The 22,066-nt window shown below is 43.8% G+C and overlaps 1 protein-coding gene across 1 annotated transcript in view; it reads left to right on the top strand.

The window, feature by feature from the left end:
• grm6a (glutamate receptor, metabotropic 6a) overlaps positions 1 to 22,066 on the top strand; it is a 65,163-nt gene that overhangs the window by 12,678 nt on the left and 30,419 nt on the right. Inside the window, exon 2 of the mRNA XM_018753029.2 lies at positions 16,752 to 17,380. Coding sequence (XP_018608545.1) covers positions 16,820 to 17,380 — 561 coding nt within the window. The 5' untranslated portion in view covers positions 16,752 to 16,819. The remainder of the gene's footprint in view (positions 1 to 16,751; positions 17,381 to 22,066) is intronic.

Here is a 22,066-nt window from a genome sequence, read left to right as displayed (position 1 = left end):
ACCCATCCGTGTTCAAGTCCTACTCACAGATTCATGTTTCACTTTTCACCTTTGTGCGAATACACTATGTGTCTCTGTCACGGTGAGCTGGGACAGAAGGAGCCAAGTGCGGGGTCGTTTGTCTAGATTCAGAGGATCAGGCAAGTTCTCAATGTCAGGGACAGGCGGGTGGCCGGTCGATCGGCAATCAGGGTCAGAACGAAGATCCATGGACGTGGTCGAGAAACAAAACGAAGGGTCAACAACCAAAGAACATGAACTGAGAACTGGAGATGAGCGAGGAGTCACACGGAAAGGCAGTTGTCTCTGATGAGATTCCGCAAAGGTATGGGAGCTGAGGAGGGTCTTTTAAAGGGTGAGCGGTTAATCTGCTGCTGGAGCAGTCAGGTGTTGTCGTTTGAGATGTGGGCGTGGACGTGACGGTCTCCTTGTCTCATGTTCATTGTTTCACTTCTACCCGGTACTTTACAGTTGCACTGTGCACTTATAAATACACTCTGCACGTGGGGTCATTTTACTTTTCGCCCTTGTTCGGACGTAACAGCAACGCGTATTCGTGTCGGACTCCCATCCGGGGGCACTGCAGAAACATTATTATCAATATTATTATGTTAACAATACCTAACCATCAAGTTACTGTAATGGCTACATATGTACATACAATAAAAAGGATTCTTTGTAATTCTCCTAACCACTCTCTGCTGAACTATTTGTAGTCATTAGTGATAAATGTAATTTAAATCACACAAAGTCATTCATAATGATTATACCTTTCGATAGAAATCCGTTCATTTTATCAGTTTAAGTTTTACCTAAGGCTTTTCAACTTTACCACTATCTTTATAACTTGTAGAGTAACAAAATTTCTGAATTCCTTGTGACTGGGCACACGCTATCTGACAACATAGATGTGTAGAAGAAGCCATGCCCTGTATGGGAGGGGGCAGGTTTCTGCTTGTCTTATGCGGTGCATGACATGGGCCTAGCATCTCAGTGCAAGGACTTGTCTATCCACAAGTAAAGCCATGAGCATTGCAGCTGTCTGTCTGAAATTGTGCCTCTTAGTTAAATTATAACTGTTCACACTTTCATTATTTAGCTGAAGCTTTTATTGAAGGTGACATAGATTGTTAGTGATTAGTTTTGTTGTTGACCATGGATAGATAGATAGACAGTTGGATATTTTCAAATCAGTTCAATTAAATAATTGTGTAGCATATAAAGGCTAATTGTTTATAGTTCTTTTCTCAGTACTATAGCATCAGCACGTTTTCCGGGACTGAACTAGAAGCCTTTTATTTTTTATTTATTGTACATTTTATTTATGTACCATATGCCTTTGTCCAAGATACTTCTACTGTGACTTTCCCATTTATGCAGAAGGTCATTTCTTATCGGAGCAATTCAAGGTAAAGGGATTTGAATCTGGGACTTTCCAGTTGCAAGGTAATAGCTCCCAAGCACCCCACTACCTTCTGCCTTCCTAGTCATGGAGTCAAACCTTTAACTACTACACACCCCATTCAGTACATATTTTGGCACAGAGCCCAGTTCAGCTGGCGGTAGTACAAGTAGGTCAACCAGCTGGTGACTGTAATGGTCTTATAAGAAAGAAAAAGATTTTTGGATCCCACTTGTGCATTCAGTTGACAATAAAAGTGAATGAGCCAAGAGGTGCCATAAGATACTGTTTTCCTTGTCCCTGATGTTTAATTTGTTTGTGGCATCAAATTCTAGTTCATGAAAAAGAAATCAAAATTCCGAGTTAAGTAAACCACCCCTGGGAGGAATAAAACGATTAGATTTGTTGGAAAAAAGCTTTAAATAGATTGCAACACCTCATTAACTAACAATGTTGCTAGTTATTTTGGTGCTAAGGTTGGCAGAAAATGGTAATGATGCTGAACTTCAAGTAGAAGCACACATTTGGGTAAGGTAAGGATACACGTTTGATTGATGACTCAGTAATGTGATCCAATGTCCACAAAAATGGCTCTCGGACATGATGGCCTGTGTCTTTGAATAATGTGAAGCTTCTCTCTTCTGACAAATTAATTGGAACATCTTCTGTTCTCTACCAATATGGAAAAAGGTCACGTATATGTACAGCTGTCATCCAAGATTATGAATAGAAGTTTCATGAAAAATACATTTTTATGGTGTAATTTGAGCAGCAGCAAAGGAAAATTGAAAGAGCCTCAATATACAGTTTGTGATTATGAAAACATCCTTTGAAGATTACGGTTTATGTTGCAACACAGAATTTGTTTGGTGTTTTGTGTGTTTTAGGAACATTATATGGAGGTTACAGGCAGCACAGCAGGACCAGTATGATGTAGGCATAGACATTATGTAGTAGCTAAACAAGGGAATGTTCCTCAAAGTGCTGAGATGTTTGTCGTTATCTGAAGTCATGGCATTGATGGCACAGGACTACCTACCTGGCCTCTAAATATGTCACAATATCCTTAAAAATCCTAAGAATGAAAGCAGTTCTGTTCATCATTTATAAGTTAAGATTTACCTGAAAACAATTTTCTGTCCCAGCAGCATGTTTATTGAAATGACCATTAGGTGTTTTTTCACTGGTTTATAAGAAACAGTAAAGCTGATGTCTCTGCTGTCTCTCAATGAAGACAGAAAAACATGACTAGATCTATCAATATCACTTTGTATTTTCTTTTATTTCAGAGTTGAAGGTTATTGTTGGGACATTCAGTTTAAACTATACCTCCTTTGGTACCTATTTCCAGGTTTTTACCTTTTTATTCATAATATGGACAACTGTTTAAAGAATTAGATTTCATTGATTAAATATAATAGTAAACTTATTTTGCATTTATTTTGTAAAGATTTGCCTGTAAACAAAGTTAAATGAAAGCAATGTGACTAATATGGTTCAATAAATGAATTATATCTTGACCACCACTGCTTAAATTAAAATAATATGCAATATAGGTCTAGAGTCTTATAGTGTATTGTATATGAGCAAGAAGTGATGTTGAATTTCTCACAGATTTGTAAATACAAACCAATTGTGTACAAAGCTAATTTGTACACAACTGGTTTGTATTTACAAGTTTGTGCTCTTGACGCCTTAAATATACAATACAAATACAATCTAAAAGACAGATTTAGAACTTTTTGCTGATGACAGACCTTAGATGCACAACATTTAATATCAGTAGCAGTCATTTATTGCTGAACTTTTAGCCTCATCATCACAATACTCTGCTGACCAGTTGGTGCAAGTAAATGGACACACACACACACACACACACACACACACAGAGTTTGACTGGGTAGTGAAATACACCAGTTCTGTTGCAGTGGGGCTCCTTTATCACTTCAACAGGCTAAGCAAGAGGATTGCTGACATAAGCCAGCAGTGATTTAATGTCCATTTTACACAGGGAAAGCAGCAGTTTCCTCTGCTTGGTGAAAATACGTCTGCTCTGTTGATATCTTTTAGACATGCATAATCACTTTTGTTTAAGTTCTTTTTAAAGTTTTTTTTCCAATTAGCATCGTTGCACATGCAGTGTCTGGGGTTTCGTTATGTAAATTATTTGCTTTTTTTTTTTTTAAAACTTATTTACAAAGCAATATAGACATGTATGTGGTGCTCTTGTCAAATCGTGCTAATTCACAAAGCTGGCTACTCACAGTGCCTTCGTATTTTTGCGTCTTCAGGGAATTTTATTTGGTTAACTTTCAGCGCTCATGCTTGCAATCGACACACACTTGTCTTCTTTTTATGAGCAAACTGCACAGTGCAAAGGCAAGATAAGCTTGAGCAAAAACTGTGGGACATCTGGGGCTAAAGTATCTGTCAGGCACAGAAGCTTGGGCCTAACTGGAGCCACCCTGGCTGGATCTAAATCTGCTTCTCTTATTATGTAACATACCCTAAGGTAAAATCCCACCTGAATAGATCAAAATCCAGCATTAAATGAGCATTAGACCCCTTCTGGCGAAAGGAAAATAATGAATATAACAGAAAGTATGGCTTCTGCATATACAGTAAAATTGTTCTTTCAGTGATTTGAAATACTTGAAGAAGCTTTAGGTAGGTATTAAAGTATGTAGGATGTGTTTTCACTATAACCTTGCGGAAAGTAACATTTCAGTGGTCTGGAATATTGCGCTGTGACTGGATGAATTGTTTAGTGTACTTTCAGTCCTCAGAGTCCATGGGTGGGGCTTGCAGGGTGTTTACTGACTCTAGAGAGATGATGAAGGTGGGGCGGTGCTGGATTTCTGGAAAACTGCACACGGGAGCATGAAGGCTAGCGGGAGTTTACATATGTAGGGGTTTAATACCCTTACACACCTTCATTTTTACAAACTAATTGTAAGTGTTAAAAGTTAAGATACCTCTCTGTCCATGTGATCCTTGTGATTATTTCAGAGAGGCCTCTCATTTGGGATTTGAGTGAGATTTTATCCCTACAAAACTGACCCTGACTGAAGTACAGAAAGAAACAAAGTTGGTCTAATTTAACACTGAGATCGCTTGTGTTGGTAGTTTATTACTCGTACCGTGTAGCAGGGTGATGACCGCTTCAAGTGGTAATTAGTGTGCAGTTTTAAAGATAACATTTAATCTCTAAATTACTGGCACGTGCACATATCCTGCAATATGCCTCACAAAGTGGTCGGATAAAGCTGTATGAAATAGGAGTGGGCCATTTTACTGTGGAAGCGGAACCAGGAAGACGTGTCTGTAAGGTTTTCGATTCTGAGTGTGGCATCAGCTATTTGCGAAGAGATGGGAGGCAGCAGGAAGGGCCCCAGGCACCAACTGAGTAGGCAGTGAAGCAAGAAGAGGAACGTGCAATATGGTTTCAGTGGTACCACAAAATAGCATTTTCATCAGTGTAATCTTATCTAAAATCCTAAAAAAAACAAAAAGAATAAGTAGTAGTTTGGCTACCAAAAGTACTGCACCTGACAGCTGTAATGCTGAGGATTTTTTCGCTCTGCAACTGGCTGTCATAAGAGGAATATTAAGAGAAATAGCCAGATTTTTTTTCTTCTGACAAAGCTTATAAAAAAAGTTCACATATTCATTTAGCGGATGCTTTTCTCCAAAGTGACATACATCTCAGAGAAGTGTAGAAGCAACTATACCAACAATGAAATGCATATCTTCCAATGTATGTGATACTTGTTTCTGATGTCAGTGTAGTACAAGAACACATAAGACATGAGCACACCAGCTCCTTTTTATGGACCTCTCAGAACATTGAATTCCCAAGTGGAATACTGCAAAATTTCTGAACATTTTGGACTCTTTCCGAAGCTGACAAACACTGGCACTTCACTATGAGGCTGCGGGGAAAAACACACTTTGTAAGCCCTGCAAACGCTTAAATGGAGAGACTGCAGTTATTCTTTGATTTGGCTGGACCAGTTTAGCCTGATGTGGCTGCAGGGGACTTTTTGGTGAACAGTACCTGATTGGTTGGTTATTTCTAGCAAGGCATCTATTGTTTTGCTTTGTCTTGTGGAAGGCTTCAAGTGACTGTTTCAAAGAGTGGTATGGGAGGTATGGCTTGTGTAATAGTAGCACGTAGTGAAGTCCCCCTGGTTGGAATCTGTAAACATATCCAATGCTTTACATAAATACAAGTACTTAAATTCATTTTAATTAAAGTCAGAGACTAAAGATGGAGGTGATTAATTTTCAGAATGAATAGCATCTATTTTTAAGAGGAAATTAAGAGGAAAAAATGAGTACATAAATTACATTGCTACACTAAATTAAATTTGAACATATTACTGTTAATTTTTCTTGCATTAAATTGAAAATAATTGTACCCCCTTTGCTATTTATGTGATTGAAAGGCAAATTGATACTATTTAAGAAACAAATGTAAAGGTGTCTACAAAAAACACAAAAGTTAAATTATAATTTAATAATATTAATTAGATGTAATGTAAAAAAGGTATTTTATGATATGTGCCATGTTCTTGTCCGGAAGCAGGAGGAAGACTCAATTGCGGAGCACACAGGAGTTAGCGGGGTAAGACAGAAACCGTGGTCGGGGACAGGCGTGGGTCTTCGTACTGCAAACGTCGTTTAATGGGCAATCCAGAATCGTTGTCGTTGAATACAGGCGATAGGTCAAAACACGGATCAAAACACAGGAATGTAGGGGTCACGGGAGAGGGAGTTGGGCTGTGGACTGGGGAAGAGGATGAAAGCGAGGAGCAGGTTAACTCAGGCAAGGGCACTGGCTGGGTCGGCGAATCAAGGTTCCGCGTCCTTCTCGGTTTGGTTTTGCCTTTTATCTTGCCAGGTCCAGGTGTATCCGATTATCGCGATGGCATGGGCGTGGCATGACCCCCCCTCCCAGGAGCGGCTCTAGACGCTCGCCTGAGACCCGGGGGGCGACCACGGGGCCGGGGAGCGGGCCGACCTGGATGAGCCCTGTGGAAATCAGAAACAAGGTCAGGGTCCAACACATCACGGTCGACCACCCAACTGCGCTCCTCCGGCCCATAACCCTCCCAGTCCACAAGGTACTGAAGGGTCCCCCCGCGGCGACGGGAATCGAGGAGCGCCCTAACGATGTAAGCCGGTCCACTACCGTCGGGCAAGGCAATAGGAGGAGGAGGCGCAGGCTGCGGCTGATGGAGGGCAGTGGCCGTGGGTTTCAGGAATGACACAAGGAAAGAGGGGTGTATACGCAAGTGCCGGGGTAGTTGCAGCTGATAGGTGACAGGAGTGACTCGCCTTAGAACCTTGAAGGGTCCCAGGTACCTAGGGCTAAGTTTCTTGGACATGTACGGTCCTTGTAAGCCGCGGGTAGATGACCAGGGAGGATGGAGAGCGGTCGTCGTCGTCTGTCCTCCTGGTGTTTCAATTGCAACCGGCGACGGAGAAGATGTTTGCGCACGGTTTTCCATACCGTCTGGCTGTTCTTGTACCAGGCCTCCACCGCTGGCACGTCACTAGGTTCCAGATGCCATGGAAATAATGGTGGTTGGTACCCTAAAATACACTGAAAAGGTGAGTGTCCAGTCGATGAATGAGTGAGGGTGTTATGTGTGTATTCTGCCCAGGGCAAGTACCGCACCCACTGCTGGGGATTGCCAAAACAATAGCTACGGAGAAATCGACCAATGTCTTGTTGGAGACGCTCCACTTGCCCGTTGGCCTGGGGATGGTAACCAGAAGTCAGACTCACCGTTATCCCTAGCTTTTTCCAGAATGCCTTCCAGACCCGTGAGGTGAACTGCGGTCCCCGGTCTGAGACGATGTCCTCGGGCAGACCGTAAAGCCGGAAAACATGGTGGAAGAGGAGTTCTGCGGTCTCGAGAGCCGTGGGTAACTGTGGTAAAGGGACCAGGCGACAACCCTTAGAAAAACGATCAAGGATGGTCAGGATTGTGGCGTTACCCTCAGAACTGGGGAGCTCGACTAAAGTCGAGTGCTATGTGTGTCCAGGGGCGTCTTGGGATGGGCAAGGGTTGTAGGAGTCCTGCAGGTTTCTGGGTTGGAACCTTTGTTTGTGCACATACCGGGCAAGCCCGGACATAGTCGTGCACGTCCTCCTTGAGAGACGGCCACCAGTATCGCCTCTGCAGCTGCTCTTGAGTGCGGCTGCAGCCGGGGCGCCCTGCAGCTGGGTGATCGTGGACCCATTGGAGCAGCGTCCTTCGTCGCTCTGGGGGAACATATTGTTTACCTACCGGTCCTCCTGGAGGTGCTGTGGACGGATCTGGATGCGGCCCTTGGTTGACATCCCATAGCACGGGCCCCACCACACAGGTCCTGGGCAGGATGTACCCAGGTTCATCAGTGGGTGGTCTCTCTTCATGTAGGCGAGAGAGCATCCGCTTTGGTGTTTTTCGTCCCAGGCCGGTAGGTCACTGTGAAGTGAAACCGAGCAAAAAAGAGCGCCCACCTGGCTTGCCGGGAGTTTAAGCATTTGGCACTCTGCAGGTACTCGAGGTTCTTATGATCGGTTAGTATCAGAAAAGGATGTTTTGCACCTTCCAACCAGTGTCGCCATTCGTCCAAGGCCAGTTTCATGGCCAACAGCTCCCGGTTCCCGATGTCATAGTTGCGTTCTGTAGGCGACAATTTCCTGGAGAAGAAGGCACAAGGGTACAGTTTTTCTGGTTTACCTTGGCGTTGGGAGAGCACGACGCCCACCCCCATTTCCGATGCGTCGACTTCCACGAGGAATGGTAGTTCTGGATCTGGTTGGTGTAGGATGGGCGCTGAGGTGGAGCGGCGTTTGAGCTCATCGAATGCCTGTTGAGCCTCGGGGTTCCATGGGAGTCTGTAGGATCTGTTAGCTGTTAATGCAGTCAGCGGGGCAGCAATCAAGCTGAAGTTCCTTATAAACCGGCGGTAGAAGTTGGCAAACCCTAGGAAGCGTTGTAAGGCCTTTGTAGTGGTCGGACACGGCCAGTCTAATAATGCACGTACCTTCCCCGGATCCATGGCGACCCCATCCGGGGTCAGTATGAAACCAAGGAAAGAGATCTTTTGCTGGTGGAACTCACATTTTTCCAGCTTTACGTACAATCGGTTCTGTAGCAATCGCTGCAAAACCCGTCTAACCAACTGAACGTGAGGGGTAAACTCCTTGGAAAAATCAAAATATCATCCAGGTATATGAGCACCCCACAAAGCACCAGATCCCCCAGCACATGATTGACGAAGCCCTGGAATACACTTGGTGCGTTGGAGAGCCCAAAAGGCATGACCCGGTACTCATAATGCCCCATGGTAGTACTAAATGCGGTCTTCCACTCATCCCCTTCTCGGATACGTATCAGGTTGTATGCACTCCTTAAGTCTAATTTAGTGAACCACTTTGCATCTCGGACTTGTTCTAGGGCCGCTGTGATCAATGGCAGTGGGTTAGGGTACCTGACCGTGATGTGATTCAGGCCCCGATAGTCTATGCATGGTCGCAATCCACCGTCCTTTTTCTCTATAAAAAAAGAAACCGGCAGAGGCAGGAGAAGTAGAAGGTCAGATGATGCCGGATGCGAGCGCCTCTGTGATATATTGCTGAAGAGCCTGCTGCTCGGGCCGTGACGGGATAAGCTCCACTACGGGGTGGTGTTGTACCTGGTAAAAGGTCAATCGCACAGTCCCACGGGCGGTGCGGAGGTAACTCGGCAGCACGACTGCGGCTGAAAACTGCAGCCAATTCTCGGTATTCAGGGGGTAGCTGTGCAGGTTGTGCCGACTCATTTCCTTCAATGGAGGTAGCCCTGCAGGGCAACCTCAGGCATTTCCCTTCACACTGCGTTCCCCACGACGTGAGGTCTCCGGTGCTCCAGTCGAAAACGGGGTTATGAGATGCTAACCAGGGAAATCCCAATATCACCGGAACCTCAGGGGTGGCGATCAGATAAAACTGTATGGTTTCATGATGGCAAGCCCCGATCCCCAGCTGAAGGGGGGCTGTCCGGAAGTCTACATATCCCTTGCCTAGGGGTTGTCCATCTAACGCATTAATCTTAAGGCGCTGGGGACATTTCTCTACCGGAATCTTGTGGTACTGGGCGAAATTAACGTCTAAAAAACTGCCTGCTGCCCCAGAGTCGACCAAAGCCTGAATGGACAGGGTGCCCCCTCCCCACGACAAGGTAATGGGAACTGTCACATGGTCACAATGGAGGATCCCACTCACCTGGGCTCTGGGACGGACGGGGCACTGGAGACGATGGTGTCCGGGTTCCCCGCAATACAGGCACAGGGCTTCTTGGAATTGTCGCCTTCGTCCCGTGGGAGACAGACGTCCTCGTCCCAGCTGCATGGGCTCCGCAGGGCCGTACTCGTTGCCGGTTCGTTCCGGCGTGGCACGGCGCCGTGGTTCTTGGGTGCGTACGGCGTTGTCGACGGCCACCGCAGTTTCAATAAATTGATCCAGACTCCATTTGTCTCCTCGGAATGCCATTTCTTTCCGTATGCGAGGGTCTAAGCCACGGCGAAAACTGGCCAGGAGTGCTGACCTGCCCCAGTCACTGCGAGCAGCTAAGGTGCGGAACTCAATGGCGTAGTCAGCTACCGTTCGTTCCCCCTGTCTGATCTTGAACAGACTTTCACTTAGGCCGTCATCTGACGGGGGCAGCCCGAACACCGCTTGAAACCGGGTCTTAAAGTCTTCGTACGTCGCTTGAGAATTACACCCCCAAGTGGCCGTGGCCCAGTCTAACGCGCGGCCAGCAAGGAGAGACATGATATAAGTGATACGGCTGAGGTTAGTGCCGTACACTTGAGGCAGGCTAGAAAAAACAAGTTCGCATTGCATCAAAAACCCTGCGCAGCGCGTGGAGTCACCTTCGAAGGGGGCCGGCGGCAGGAGACGCGGATCGTGGGGCGGTGGGGGCTGGGGGCTGGGACAGAGGAGACGGAGGTCTTACTGACGGCGTCTCTGGTCTGGACGAGGTCGCGGGGGCGGTATTCGCCGCAACGAGCATACCTTGCTCCTGTATTGTCCCGACTAGGGACTGGAAAGCTTCCGCGAGGCTATTCAGGGTTTGCTCCATCGACCCCAAACGGTGGCCCTGTGCGGCGAGCGCCTTCTTGACGCGGTGGATCTCCGCTGAGCCCGTTCCGTTGGCGGAACCTTCTGCCATGTTCTCGTCCGGAAGCAGGAGGCGGACTCAATTGCGGAGCACACAGGAGTTAGCGGGGTAAGACAGCAACCGTGGTCGGGGACAGGCGTGGGTCTTCGTACTGCAAACGTCGTTTAATGGGCAATCCAGAATCGTTGTCGTTGAATACAGGCGATAGGTCAAAACACAAAAACACGGATCAAAACACAGGAAGGTAGGGGTCACGGGAGAGGGAGTCGGGCTGTGGACTGGGGACGAGGATGAAAGCGAGGAGCAGGTTAACTCAGGCAAGGGCGCTGGCTGGGTCGGCGAATCAAGGTTCTGCGTCCTTCGCGGTTTGGTTTTGCCTTTTATCTTGCCAGGTCCAGGTGTATCCGATTATCGCGATGGCATGGGCGTGGCAATATGTTTTATTCTGTTTATACCAGAAATAAAAATACTGAAAACTCCTCTCATACGGATTTAATTTGTTCCTCAAAACAGTCCTGCAGTTCTTGAGATGGTCGTCGACTTTAGGAGGACAAGAACTGCAGTCAGACCCATAAAGATCCTGAGGGAGGAGGCTGAGACTGTTCAGAACTACAAGTACTTAGGTGTCCACTTGAACAGCAGTCTGGACTGGAAGGACCACACTGATGCTGTGTACAAGAAGGGAATGAGCAGACTATTTTCTGAGGAAGCTCAGATCTTTCAATGTGTGCAGCAAGATGCTGGAGATCTTCTACCGGTCTGTTGTTGCGAGTGCTATCTACTTTGCTGTGGTCTGCTGGGGGAGCAGCATCAATGCCAGAGATGCCGGCAGGATAAACAAACTCATCCGTAAGGCCGGCAGCGTCATTGGACAGAACACGGAGACGTTTAAGTTAGCGAGGAATAGGAGGTCACCGAACAAACTGCTCTCCATCATGGACACTCCATCCCACCCACTTCACACCACACTGCAGAGACGGCGAAGCTCGTTCTCTAATAGACTCATTCAGCTCCGCTGTCGTAAAGAACGGTTCAGGAAATCATTCCTACCGTTCGCAATAACACTGTTCAACAACTCACCTCTGTGTGACAGATGAACTATTCAGCACTATTGTTAGTTCATTTTGTTACTACTTATAATGATTATATTACCATTCTGCACAATTTGCACTATATACTGTTGCACTACTTGCACTACATACTGTTTTGATTTATTTATTTAAATATACTTATTTACTATTCCTCCAACTGTATATATAATTGTACATATTTTTGTTTTGTATTTTTCCACTTGTTTTTATATTTTTTATATTGCAAGTATTTTCAGACTTGTATTCTGCTGCTGTAACATAATAATTTCCCTTGTGGGATCAATAAAGTAAATCTATCTATCTATACCAAGAGTCTGTAAACGGGGAGGTCCATCTCATTATTTTAAATTGGAAAAACAATTATGCTTTTCTGGATTTTATGGACATGCCCAAATATTTCCACAGACACCCTCCAAACACTTTAAAACAGTCTCAAGAAATACGTTAGGATTGGGGTGGTGGCAGTGGTCCAGTGGGTTTGGACAGGGCCTGCTCTGGGTCTGGGGCTCGAGTCCTGCTTGGGGTGCCTTGTGGTGGACTGGCGTCCCGTCCTGGTTGTGTCCCCTCCCCCTCCAGCCCTGTGTTGCTGGGCTCTAACTCGACACGACTCCACTTGGGACGAGTGGTTGTGTGTGTGTGTGTGTGTGTGTGTGTGTGTGTGTGTGTGTGAGAGAGAGAGGAAGATGTTAGGATGGTAAGATATTAAAATAATCAAGAAGGAAATTAATAAAGACTAAATTAGGAAATTTTATAGTTTACTAAACTACTGTAGAGCGAGTACACGTAAAAACATATTAAAGGCACATACATTTATGTTTACATTTATTCATTTAGCACACACTTTTCTTCAAAGTGATGTACATCTCAGAGAACAATGCTTAAAAGGTGTATTAGATCAACACAATGAGAGATTTGGATGCAGATATTTTTTTGAATACAGTCAATTTGTGGCATACCACTACATGAACCAGTAAACATGAGTTGCTGCATATAGACTTATCCACTATTAAAGAAATTATTAAACATAAACATGTACACCTTTATCAAACATTTATAAGATCAGAGGAGAAGTCAGTCAGGAAGAAGCCTTAAATGTAGAGAGGTACTTTGTAACAAAGAAGCGCCGGCACAGTCACAAGGGTTGCGAGAGAAGGGGGGTTTATTCAAAGTTGTTGGGGTCAACAGACGGGAAAGGGGGGGAGAAGGGGGCACAGGGAACTGGTAGGTCGTGGGGGCACTCGGAAGGGGGGGGTTGCGTTCGGGATCGTGTCCTGATTCGCCGATGTTGCGGGGTCGTCTCCGGCGTCGGCTTCTCAGTCGCGCTCTCCCTCTCAGTGGTCGGGCCGGGGAAAGAAATAGGGGCATTGATTAAGTTCAGCTGCTGTTGGCCCATCCCCGGCTCCACCCCCCCTTCAAACCGCCCTGGTGTGCCACATACGTGAATAAAAAAGACATTCAAAAAATAAAAGGAAAGTATTTTTTTAATGTACTAGAATAGGAGGTAAAATTCAAACCTTCAGTATTCAAATTCAAGTGCAAGGCAGGAGTTCTAACCACCACATTGCCTGCTGCCTCTTAATAGTACGTAAGTCACATAGACACACACACTGTCTGAAACCGCTTGTCCCAAGTGGGGTCACGGCAAGCTGGAGCCTAACCTGGCAACACAGGGTATAGGGCAGGAGAGAGAGGGGACACAGCCAGGATGGGACGCCAGTCCATCGCAAGGCACCCCAAGCGGGACTTGAACCCCAGACCCACCAGAGAGCAGGACTTGGCCAAGCCTGCTGTGCCACCACATACATAAATGAAATCTATAAATATATTTTAATAACATATTAAAATACAAATATATATTAAAGTTTCAGCAAAGGGAAAGAAGTAGTAGACTGAATCCCTGCCTTTGTCTGCTTGAAAATTATACAGCACGTATGAAACAGCCCCACAAGACTTCACCCCATCCCCACTTCTCTCCCATCCAATGGTATCCCAAACAGGGGATCAGAAGTCTCACTGGACAACTGGTATACCCCACTCGCCAGACTCAGAGGCTAAGATGGAAAGTACATTTACATGTTTAGCAGACACTTTTCTCCAAAGTGACTTCCAACGAACTCTATTTAGTGTTATAAGCCTACACACCTTATTCACCAAGGTGACTTACACTGCAAGATACACTACTTAGAATGGGTCACTCATCCATACATCAGTGGAGCACACTCTCTCTGTCACTCACACACTATGGGGAACCTGAACAACATATCTTTGGAGTGTGGGAGGAAACCAGAGCACCTGGAGGAAACCCACGCAGATACGAAGAGAGCATGCAAACTCCACACAGACTGAGCGGGGATCGAACCCACGTCCTCTCGCACCACCCAGGTGCTGTGAGACAGCAGTGCTACTTACTGTGTATATGTATATATATTATATATACAATATATGTAATTTGCATATATATGATCTAAATCAGTTATCTACAGTACATATGCATCATATGAGAAGAACATTGGTTCTGTTTTAATGAAATGCTTTTTATTATCCCATGTTTTTTTTAAGTAATTGGAGTGAAAGTATCACCCGCAACACACAGGCAGAAAATAAACACAGGACTGAAAACAGAACGCCCACTTGTCACACAAGTGGCGGATGGAAAGGGAGGGCATGCTGGGAGTCTGGGCTGTGCCTCCAAACTAATTGCTCCTTGCAAATTAGGTGGCATAGACTGCTATTCTGGCTTTGATGAATTTATTATTTTTTAAAATGATTTTGGATCATTTTTTTGGGGGGAATTTTTGCCAGAATCATTCGCTTTAACCCGACGACAGTTTGAACATCGCAGCTGTAAGTGATTTCGTTTTATTTGATGAAACGAAACGGCTAGAACGAGCGTCGCTGCCCTTGAAGCGGCCACATTAAACTCAAACAGGATCGTGTCTGAGCAGTCCAGTTATGGAACAATGCAGGAGATACGAATTCATTCCCTGTCTGAGCCCGATCTGCAGCTATGCATATCGGAGCTTGCCGTTTAGCTCTGTGCTGCTTTTTCCTGTGAATTTTTCAGAACATTTCTCGGTGCTGTCCATATGCCTTTATCAGCTTAATATGCACTTATGTTGCCCATATTTAAGTACGCTAAGTTACTCTTCTGCATGTGCAGCCACGCAGGCATCTGCTAAGCTGTGCATTGAAAGCTTTATCTGTCGGCAACCGGATCACAGGGTCACTCTCCCAGAGCCTGGCCCATTTGTCCCCCTGTCCAAACGGAGCCTTCCTGTCACATATTAACTTCCAGCCTATCACCTCTCCTTTCTAGAATTTAGAAGGGCAACTGCTCTCGGAGCTTCCCGTCATCACGGTCCTGATGGTGCCTTCACCTAAGCTCGGTGAAATGGATGACATAACCTGGACATGGAGACATGGAGCTCAGACAGCTGATGAATGTGCAATAAGAATGCAACCCCAATAGTACAAAATTATCCGAAACACAGAGATTTTGAAAAACATGACATCCGTTATTAAGTTTCCATATCCAGGACCACAACTTGAGACTTCAGGGATGTCTGACACTGGAGGTAACTGTAACAGTGTGGTGCCCATCCCCAAAAGTAGAAGTAACTGTAATGGTGTGGTCCATTCATCCAGTTTTATCAACCGCTTATCCATGTGGGCTCTTGAGTTGCAATATTTGCGTTGAGGATTACGTGTAGATCATCACATTGGATATATGTGCAGTAATGTAAATATTCCAAAAGTTCATACAAAGAAATAAACTGGCCTGCAGCCAAGTGTCTGTAAATGACCAAATGCTCAGGGTCTGAGACAGGAGTAGAAATATACATCTCCATAAAACTATTGTACAGTTCATATACACAGGGGTAGCTGAAATTCTGGCAGACCCCTTTGCGTTTGCTGTGTTTCTCCAACGCTCGTCAATGCAACTCTGATCAACAGAAATACACACATGCACGCACACATCATCTGAAATCGCTCGTCCCATACGGGGTCACAGGGAGCCGGAGCCTAACCCGGCAACACGGGGCAAAGGGGACACACCCAGGACGGGATGCCAGTCCATCACAAAGCACCCGAAGCAGGACTCGAACCCCAGACCGACCGGAGAGCAGGACCCAGTCCAACCCATTGCACCCCTTAACAGAAATAGTTACAGAAAATATGTTATTCAATACAAATTAAAGCTGATGATAAAAAGTAATTCTGCTGTAAAATAAATATACATAGCATGGAGTAAATGCAACTAGAAACCTTTGGAAAAAAAATCTGATTTCTTCCCAACTATTCTCTAGTTAAGTTACAACCCAAACTTCTTTCTTGATGATGTAATGGTACTCTGACTATCTAATTTTAGATGTTTGCCAAACAACTGTACTTTAATGCTGTGGTCAACACCTGAAGTTTCCTCTGTAAAGATGCTGATGCGTTTAAATTTATTCCAACTTAAAATTTGATTTGTTTGACAACTCCCATGAATTCTGGAATATGCGGACACCTTACTGGATGTTATTAGAAAGTGCGACATGATCAGACCTCTGATAAACTGTAACCTTTTGAACCTGAGCCCTCGCTCTATGTATGTGGACATATTTGCCTTTTCTCCGTGCTCTGTCTGTCTGTAAGCTGCCGTGACCCTCTGCTGTGTATAAAACATATCATTAAAAAAAAAAAAAATGTCATTGATTTGACTGAAAACGTGATTTTGGATACATAGACAGGTGCCTGTCTGCTGCAGATATGTTGCATTTGTCTCTCAAATAAAAAGTTTCCTTTCCACAAAGTTCACAGCCTCCAACACTTAATGCAAGTGTTTGAAAAGCCGAAATCATCATATCGTGCCATTCTTCCATACTCACACGATGTTGAATAACTACAAAAAATAAGCACATATAAGTACAAAAATATGATATTACTTGATTTTGCTGTACTTATTATGAAAAACCAAATTTATACAGCTGTTCCCCAAATTAATCAATGTACTCCTAATTGCCTTTCTGGTAGACATTATGCATAATGCCAACGATGTCAAATGCAAAGAAAATGAGGCTTATCTTAATTCTTTCCTTTTCCTCCTGCTCACAGGTGCTTCGGGAAGAAGGTAAAGCTTTTTGCTGTTACAGTGATCCCACCAGCATTTTTTGGTGACCACCATGACACCACAGTCCCCAAAATCTCTGTTACATCATTACTGTGGAATACTTTGGGTGTTTGGATGGAGCGACAGTCATTTCACCACATGGCCCCATGTCCTGTGGATGCTGTGGATGTGGATGCTGAGTCCAGGCTTGTGGGCTCATCAAGGCACTCAGCCTCATTCTATCAAGATAGAGGGAGACATCACCCTGGGTGGTCTTTTTCCGGTGCATTCCAGGGGACCCGCAGGTGTCCCATGTGGAGAGATCAAGAAGGAAAAGGGCATTCATAGAATGGAGGCCATGCTCTATGCTCTGGACCAGATCAACAGTGATCCCTACCTGCTGCCCAACATTACCCTGGGTGCACGGATCCTTGACACCTGTTCCCGAGACACCTACGCCCTCGAGCAGTCACTCACGTTTGTTCAGGCATTGATCCAGAAGGACACCTCTGATATACGCTGCTCTAACGGCGAGCCACCCATCATCCGGAAACCAGAGCGCGTTGTGGGGGTCATTGGGGCGTCGGCCAGTTCTGTGTCCATCATGGTTGCCAATGTCCTCCGGCTCTTTGAGGTGAGAACCCTTGGCGCATACTTTCTCTGGGATTATACTGAGCTTCTGTACCGCTGGCACTGATCCTTCTTCTTATTCTTCACTATAACGCCTTTTTTCATGATTTTGTTTAAATGTTTCTAAAAATGGGACTTGTGTAGGCATGCCAGCTATTGCCTGTTGTCTCGCAATCCACTTGGAGAATGCACTGAGAGCACAGCCGGTTCCTGGGTCTGATTTGGGACGTGATGCTTGGCAGATGGCATTGCTGTAGTGTACTGAGCCCATGGATTCTGGGAGTGTGAATAATCATGTTTACTGTGCTGAGCAGTTGAGGGGTCCTCGTGCTGGCTCAGTTGGATGACGATAAAGCACTTTGTTGAATGAGAAAGCAACAGCTCTTGATGAGAACATTCTCCTCTGTGTTATTCTGTCATGTCTTTCCTCCAGGAGTGAGTGGTGGTGCATTGATCGTTGCAGTGCTTACCAGCAGGTGGGCAGTGATGGCTGCTTTGAGAACATCACAGGAGAGGAAGCAGAGTCTGATCCTTACAGCTATGGTTCTTATTGAAATGTGTCTGGATGAGTGCAGTGCTGTAGAGGAACAGTAGCAACATACAAACACGCACATGCACGCATTGTCTGAAACCGCTTGTCCTGAGCGGGGTTGCGGCGAGCCAGAGCCTAACCCGGTAGCACAGGGCACAAGGCTGGACGGGGAGGGGACACACCCCGGACGGGACGCCAGTCCATCACAAGGCACCCCAAGCAGGACTCGAACCTCAGACCCACCAGAGAGCAGGCAGAGGCCAAACCCGCTGCGCCATTGCACCCCCCCTTAACATACAAAATATATATTTAAAAACTGGCTGCTCGATTTGGCTGATAATGAAACACTTTCCTTTTCAAAAAAATATCTACCCCAGAATCTTTAGCATTAATGTAATGTTGTCTGGTTAGTTAGTTATCATGTAGAAGGGCTTTTTTAAAAGCTTTATGGCAATGGCCAAAGTGTGTGGCTTCTCATGTTCTGCCGCACTTGTCATGGTTTCATAAAAAACAGGGTTCTGCAAGGTACCAAAGACTGGGTTTGGGATTTTTAATTGGCTTTATAGGGTACTCAAAGGAAAAAGTGTATTGCAAGCCTGAAGAAAATGCAGAAGAAATATGCAAATGATTATGTTTTTTAAATGCCACCAAGCAGTCTTTCTTACCTGTTTCAACATGTTCCAAGGGAACATCAGTCAATCAAATCGTCTTGGCGTGGATTATGGAACATTGCTATCTGCAGAATGACTAATTTACAAATGTGCTTCCAACTGTGCAATGCTTATTGATTTTTTTTTTTTTTTTTTCTCCCTCTTCTTATGATTCTTCCACAGAAAACACGTCCTACATAGGTCTTATATAAGAACATATACAATAACGGAAAACAGTTGTTGTATTTATATAAATTAATTTGAATTTTAATTTAATATTTCTCCGTTCATATACGTACATATGTAGAAGTGAAAATATAAATATACTTTCACTTAAATTTAGAATTTTATTTTGTCCACTTTTTGTACGGAGTAGACAGTTTGGACAACGTGGACAAAGTTAATTCGCCTAATTACAAATTCTGTGTGATTAATGACTTGTGGTGTAATTACATTTTCTAACAATGCCTTTGGAAATCACCATTATCAGCACCCAAAGCCATAGAAGAGCCAAAGTAATTTCCCCTCTTAATAACTACTTTACTGCACCACACAGAGTACCTTATTAATTAACTACAGGCCCTGATGAGAACTGCTGGCTAAAAAACACTTGGACATATAAATCTTATCTTCAGCACTCTTATTTTCATTATCACACTTGTTAACATTTTACTTATCAATTAGGTAGCTGATCTTGTAAATTATTTGGGGTTTCAGTTGATTTTCGAATAAGATGTTTCCAATAAGGTGATTGTCCTGCAAAGTGAAAAAATATTTTATACACTTCAGTTTGAATGCTACCGCAAATCATATGATAATGTAATGTATAATGTATGATACTGGTACATTATAAATTTATTATATTATGTCAAACTGTAAAAAATTCATTTCGGAATGCAGTTGCGGCAGCTGTAATTAATTAGGTAAGTAATTAATTAAGTTGACGGAAGCCAGCTAAGGGCATAGCTATGGCTGTGATTTGTAATGCTGCAAAATTGCAAAAAGAAATGCTTCAGTGGTTTGAGAGGATATCACAGTAGCTGGTCATCTAAGATATCTAAAATATCTAGAGGGTCCAATTAATCATCAAGTACTCTAAATGGATACTAATACATTTTCACCTGTCTTTAAGGCATGAACATTTCAACAGAATATTGTTTCATTTCCAAAACTGTGACTCACGGTGTTTTGTTTTATACGAGGGTGAAGTCACACAATATTTTGACTCTGTCCATAAATGCTGGTCCATTCTCTTAGCTGCATTAACTGGAAATACATCAGACAAATGCTGGCTATTAAATGCATTAACTACCTGAATGGTAAATATTTATTCACAACATGCTGCACTCAGAAAACTTATGAAATATTGTTCTGAACCTACTGTTTTCACCCTTATTTCAACAGTATAATTATGTGGCTTTCTCTTTGAGCCACTCCATCTAAAGTTCTTTGTTTCGAAAGGTTTGGATTTTATTAAATTTGAGTTTAATAAATATTTGAGGTACTATACAATACATACATATTTAGAGGTGTTCAAGGAAACAGTCAATGAAGGGAGTTTAAACTAATTTCCATTTCCATCAAATTGTTTTCATAGACTGAGCACACTCGCTGTTGCGTTATTGACAAAGTACAGAATCAGAGGGTGTGTTGACTCTGTTTTGTCCTTTGTTCTGAGCAGTGCAGTGAGCTGAACAGTCCGATTAACAATCCTGTCCCTTTCAAACCTGTTTTATAACCGAAAAAGACCGAGTCTGACAAAAGCAAGTTTGTGCTTAAAGCTTCATTGAATACAGTTGCATTGTGTGTTATTCTGGTGATCTCATATAGAAACACTGTCGATTACATGTCTAAAAATAGGATAACTGGCAACCTAATATATTGGGGATAAGCAGTAGGCCTGTTCCACAACGCCCACTCATTGTAATATGTGACGCAGAGTGGGCGATTTAAAAAGGCATGTAAAAAAACATTAGCCCATGCCCTCCAAGCGATGCTCCAGCTGTCTTCTGCTCTGTAAATCTCTGTGCAAACATGTTATGATGTATACTTTTGCGTTGGGTGTACACAGGGTCATGGAACACAGTCCAGTAGTGACTGGAGCTCTCAGCTGGCCACTCTCAGTGAGGAATGACAAGCATGTGCTCGGTTGCCGTCGCAGTGATTTGGGAAGAAACATCAGGGATATCGGAAGGAGGGGAGAGATACCCAAGGGCAGAGATTGACACAAGGGAAAGATATCTAAATGTATGTGCTGAAACTATTGGACTGATTTCGAACAAGACTCGTGTTATGCAGCAAGCTGTTGTAATTGTTCTGAAGGTTTTATTTCGAAAGACCCGTGACTCGAATAATCACCCAGTATGCCAACTTGTGCAGAAAAGGTGTTGAGTTATGCGTAGAGTTAGCCATTTAAAATAAAATGTCCTTTGCTTGCACTTTCATAATGCATAGCCAAACAATAATGACATAGACTTTTCACACATAAATTGTGCAAAGCCCCGTATGTTTTGACAAACAAGTCACCCTCGGAAAAAAAATTATCACCCTCTGAATAGGAATTATCAAATGGTACATTTCCTCTGTGTAATACATATTTTTCTGTATAAAAACTGAATGGGTTTCTGTTTAATGACTTGCCTTATTGGTTTAGTAAGGAATTGGGATATAATGCTGACATGCTCTGAATTGTCCTGCTGGAATGGTTTATAGCAAGTTTCAAACTATACAAGCAAGAGAAAGTTGTTTTATTCTTAGGCTGGTTGAATTAAATTAAATTTGGAACATTTTATTGATTTTTTGGGGTAGACTAATTAAATTGTTCGCTAGTTCTGCAATGAACTTTCTATGAAGTTTTTCGGCTGTGATTATGTTGCACAAATAGAAGCTTTATTAGGGAGCAATTTAACTTTCTCTGCACAACATTACTCACCATGTAGGATGAGCCCGATTAAAATTTCTTGTGTTAAGCTTGTGCAGCTCATCTCCGTTACCACACATGGCAGTAACTTGGCTTAAAATGTTGCTTAAAGCACATTCACTTATCCCTTGCTTAACAGGGTTAATTCTTTCGGCAAAGACACCCCATTAATCAAATTCCCATTGTAAGATCGAACCATTATTATTTCTTACGGAAAAAAATGATCAGTTCCTGGAGGAAAGTCTATCACTTAAAATTAATGTTAAATGATACAAGAAAAGGCAATTTTACACATGACAATGACAACACCAACATATTTTTAAAATCTGTATTAGTAACAAAAAGTATTTTTTCAAACTTACATTTTAATGTTATGCTTCATTCGTTCATCCGTTTATTTCACTAACAACTCATCTCTTCTCCAACGCAGGGCCGTGATAGTCCAGAGTCAACCTCACATACGCAGGGTGTGAGACATGGTACACGGTATGCTGTAGGGAGACATTTTCATAAATTTGCATCACGGATATATCTGCTATAAAGAAATACACACACAGCCTGAAACCACTTGTTCCAAGCAGGGTTACA

Source organism: Scleropages formosus, chromosome 1, assembly GCF_900964775.1.
Source record: "Scleropages formosus chromosome 1, fSclFor1.1, whole genome shotgun sequence".
Classification (NCBI taxonomy): Eukaryota; Metazoa; Chordata; class Actinopteri; order Osteoglossiformes; family Osteoglossidae; genus Scleropages; species Scleropages formosus.
Note: the sequence above shows the minus strand (reverse complement) of the source record. Positions and strands in the feature narration are given on the sequence as shown.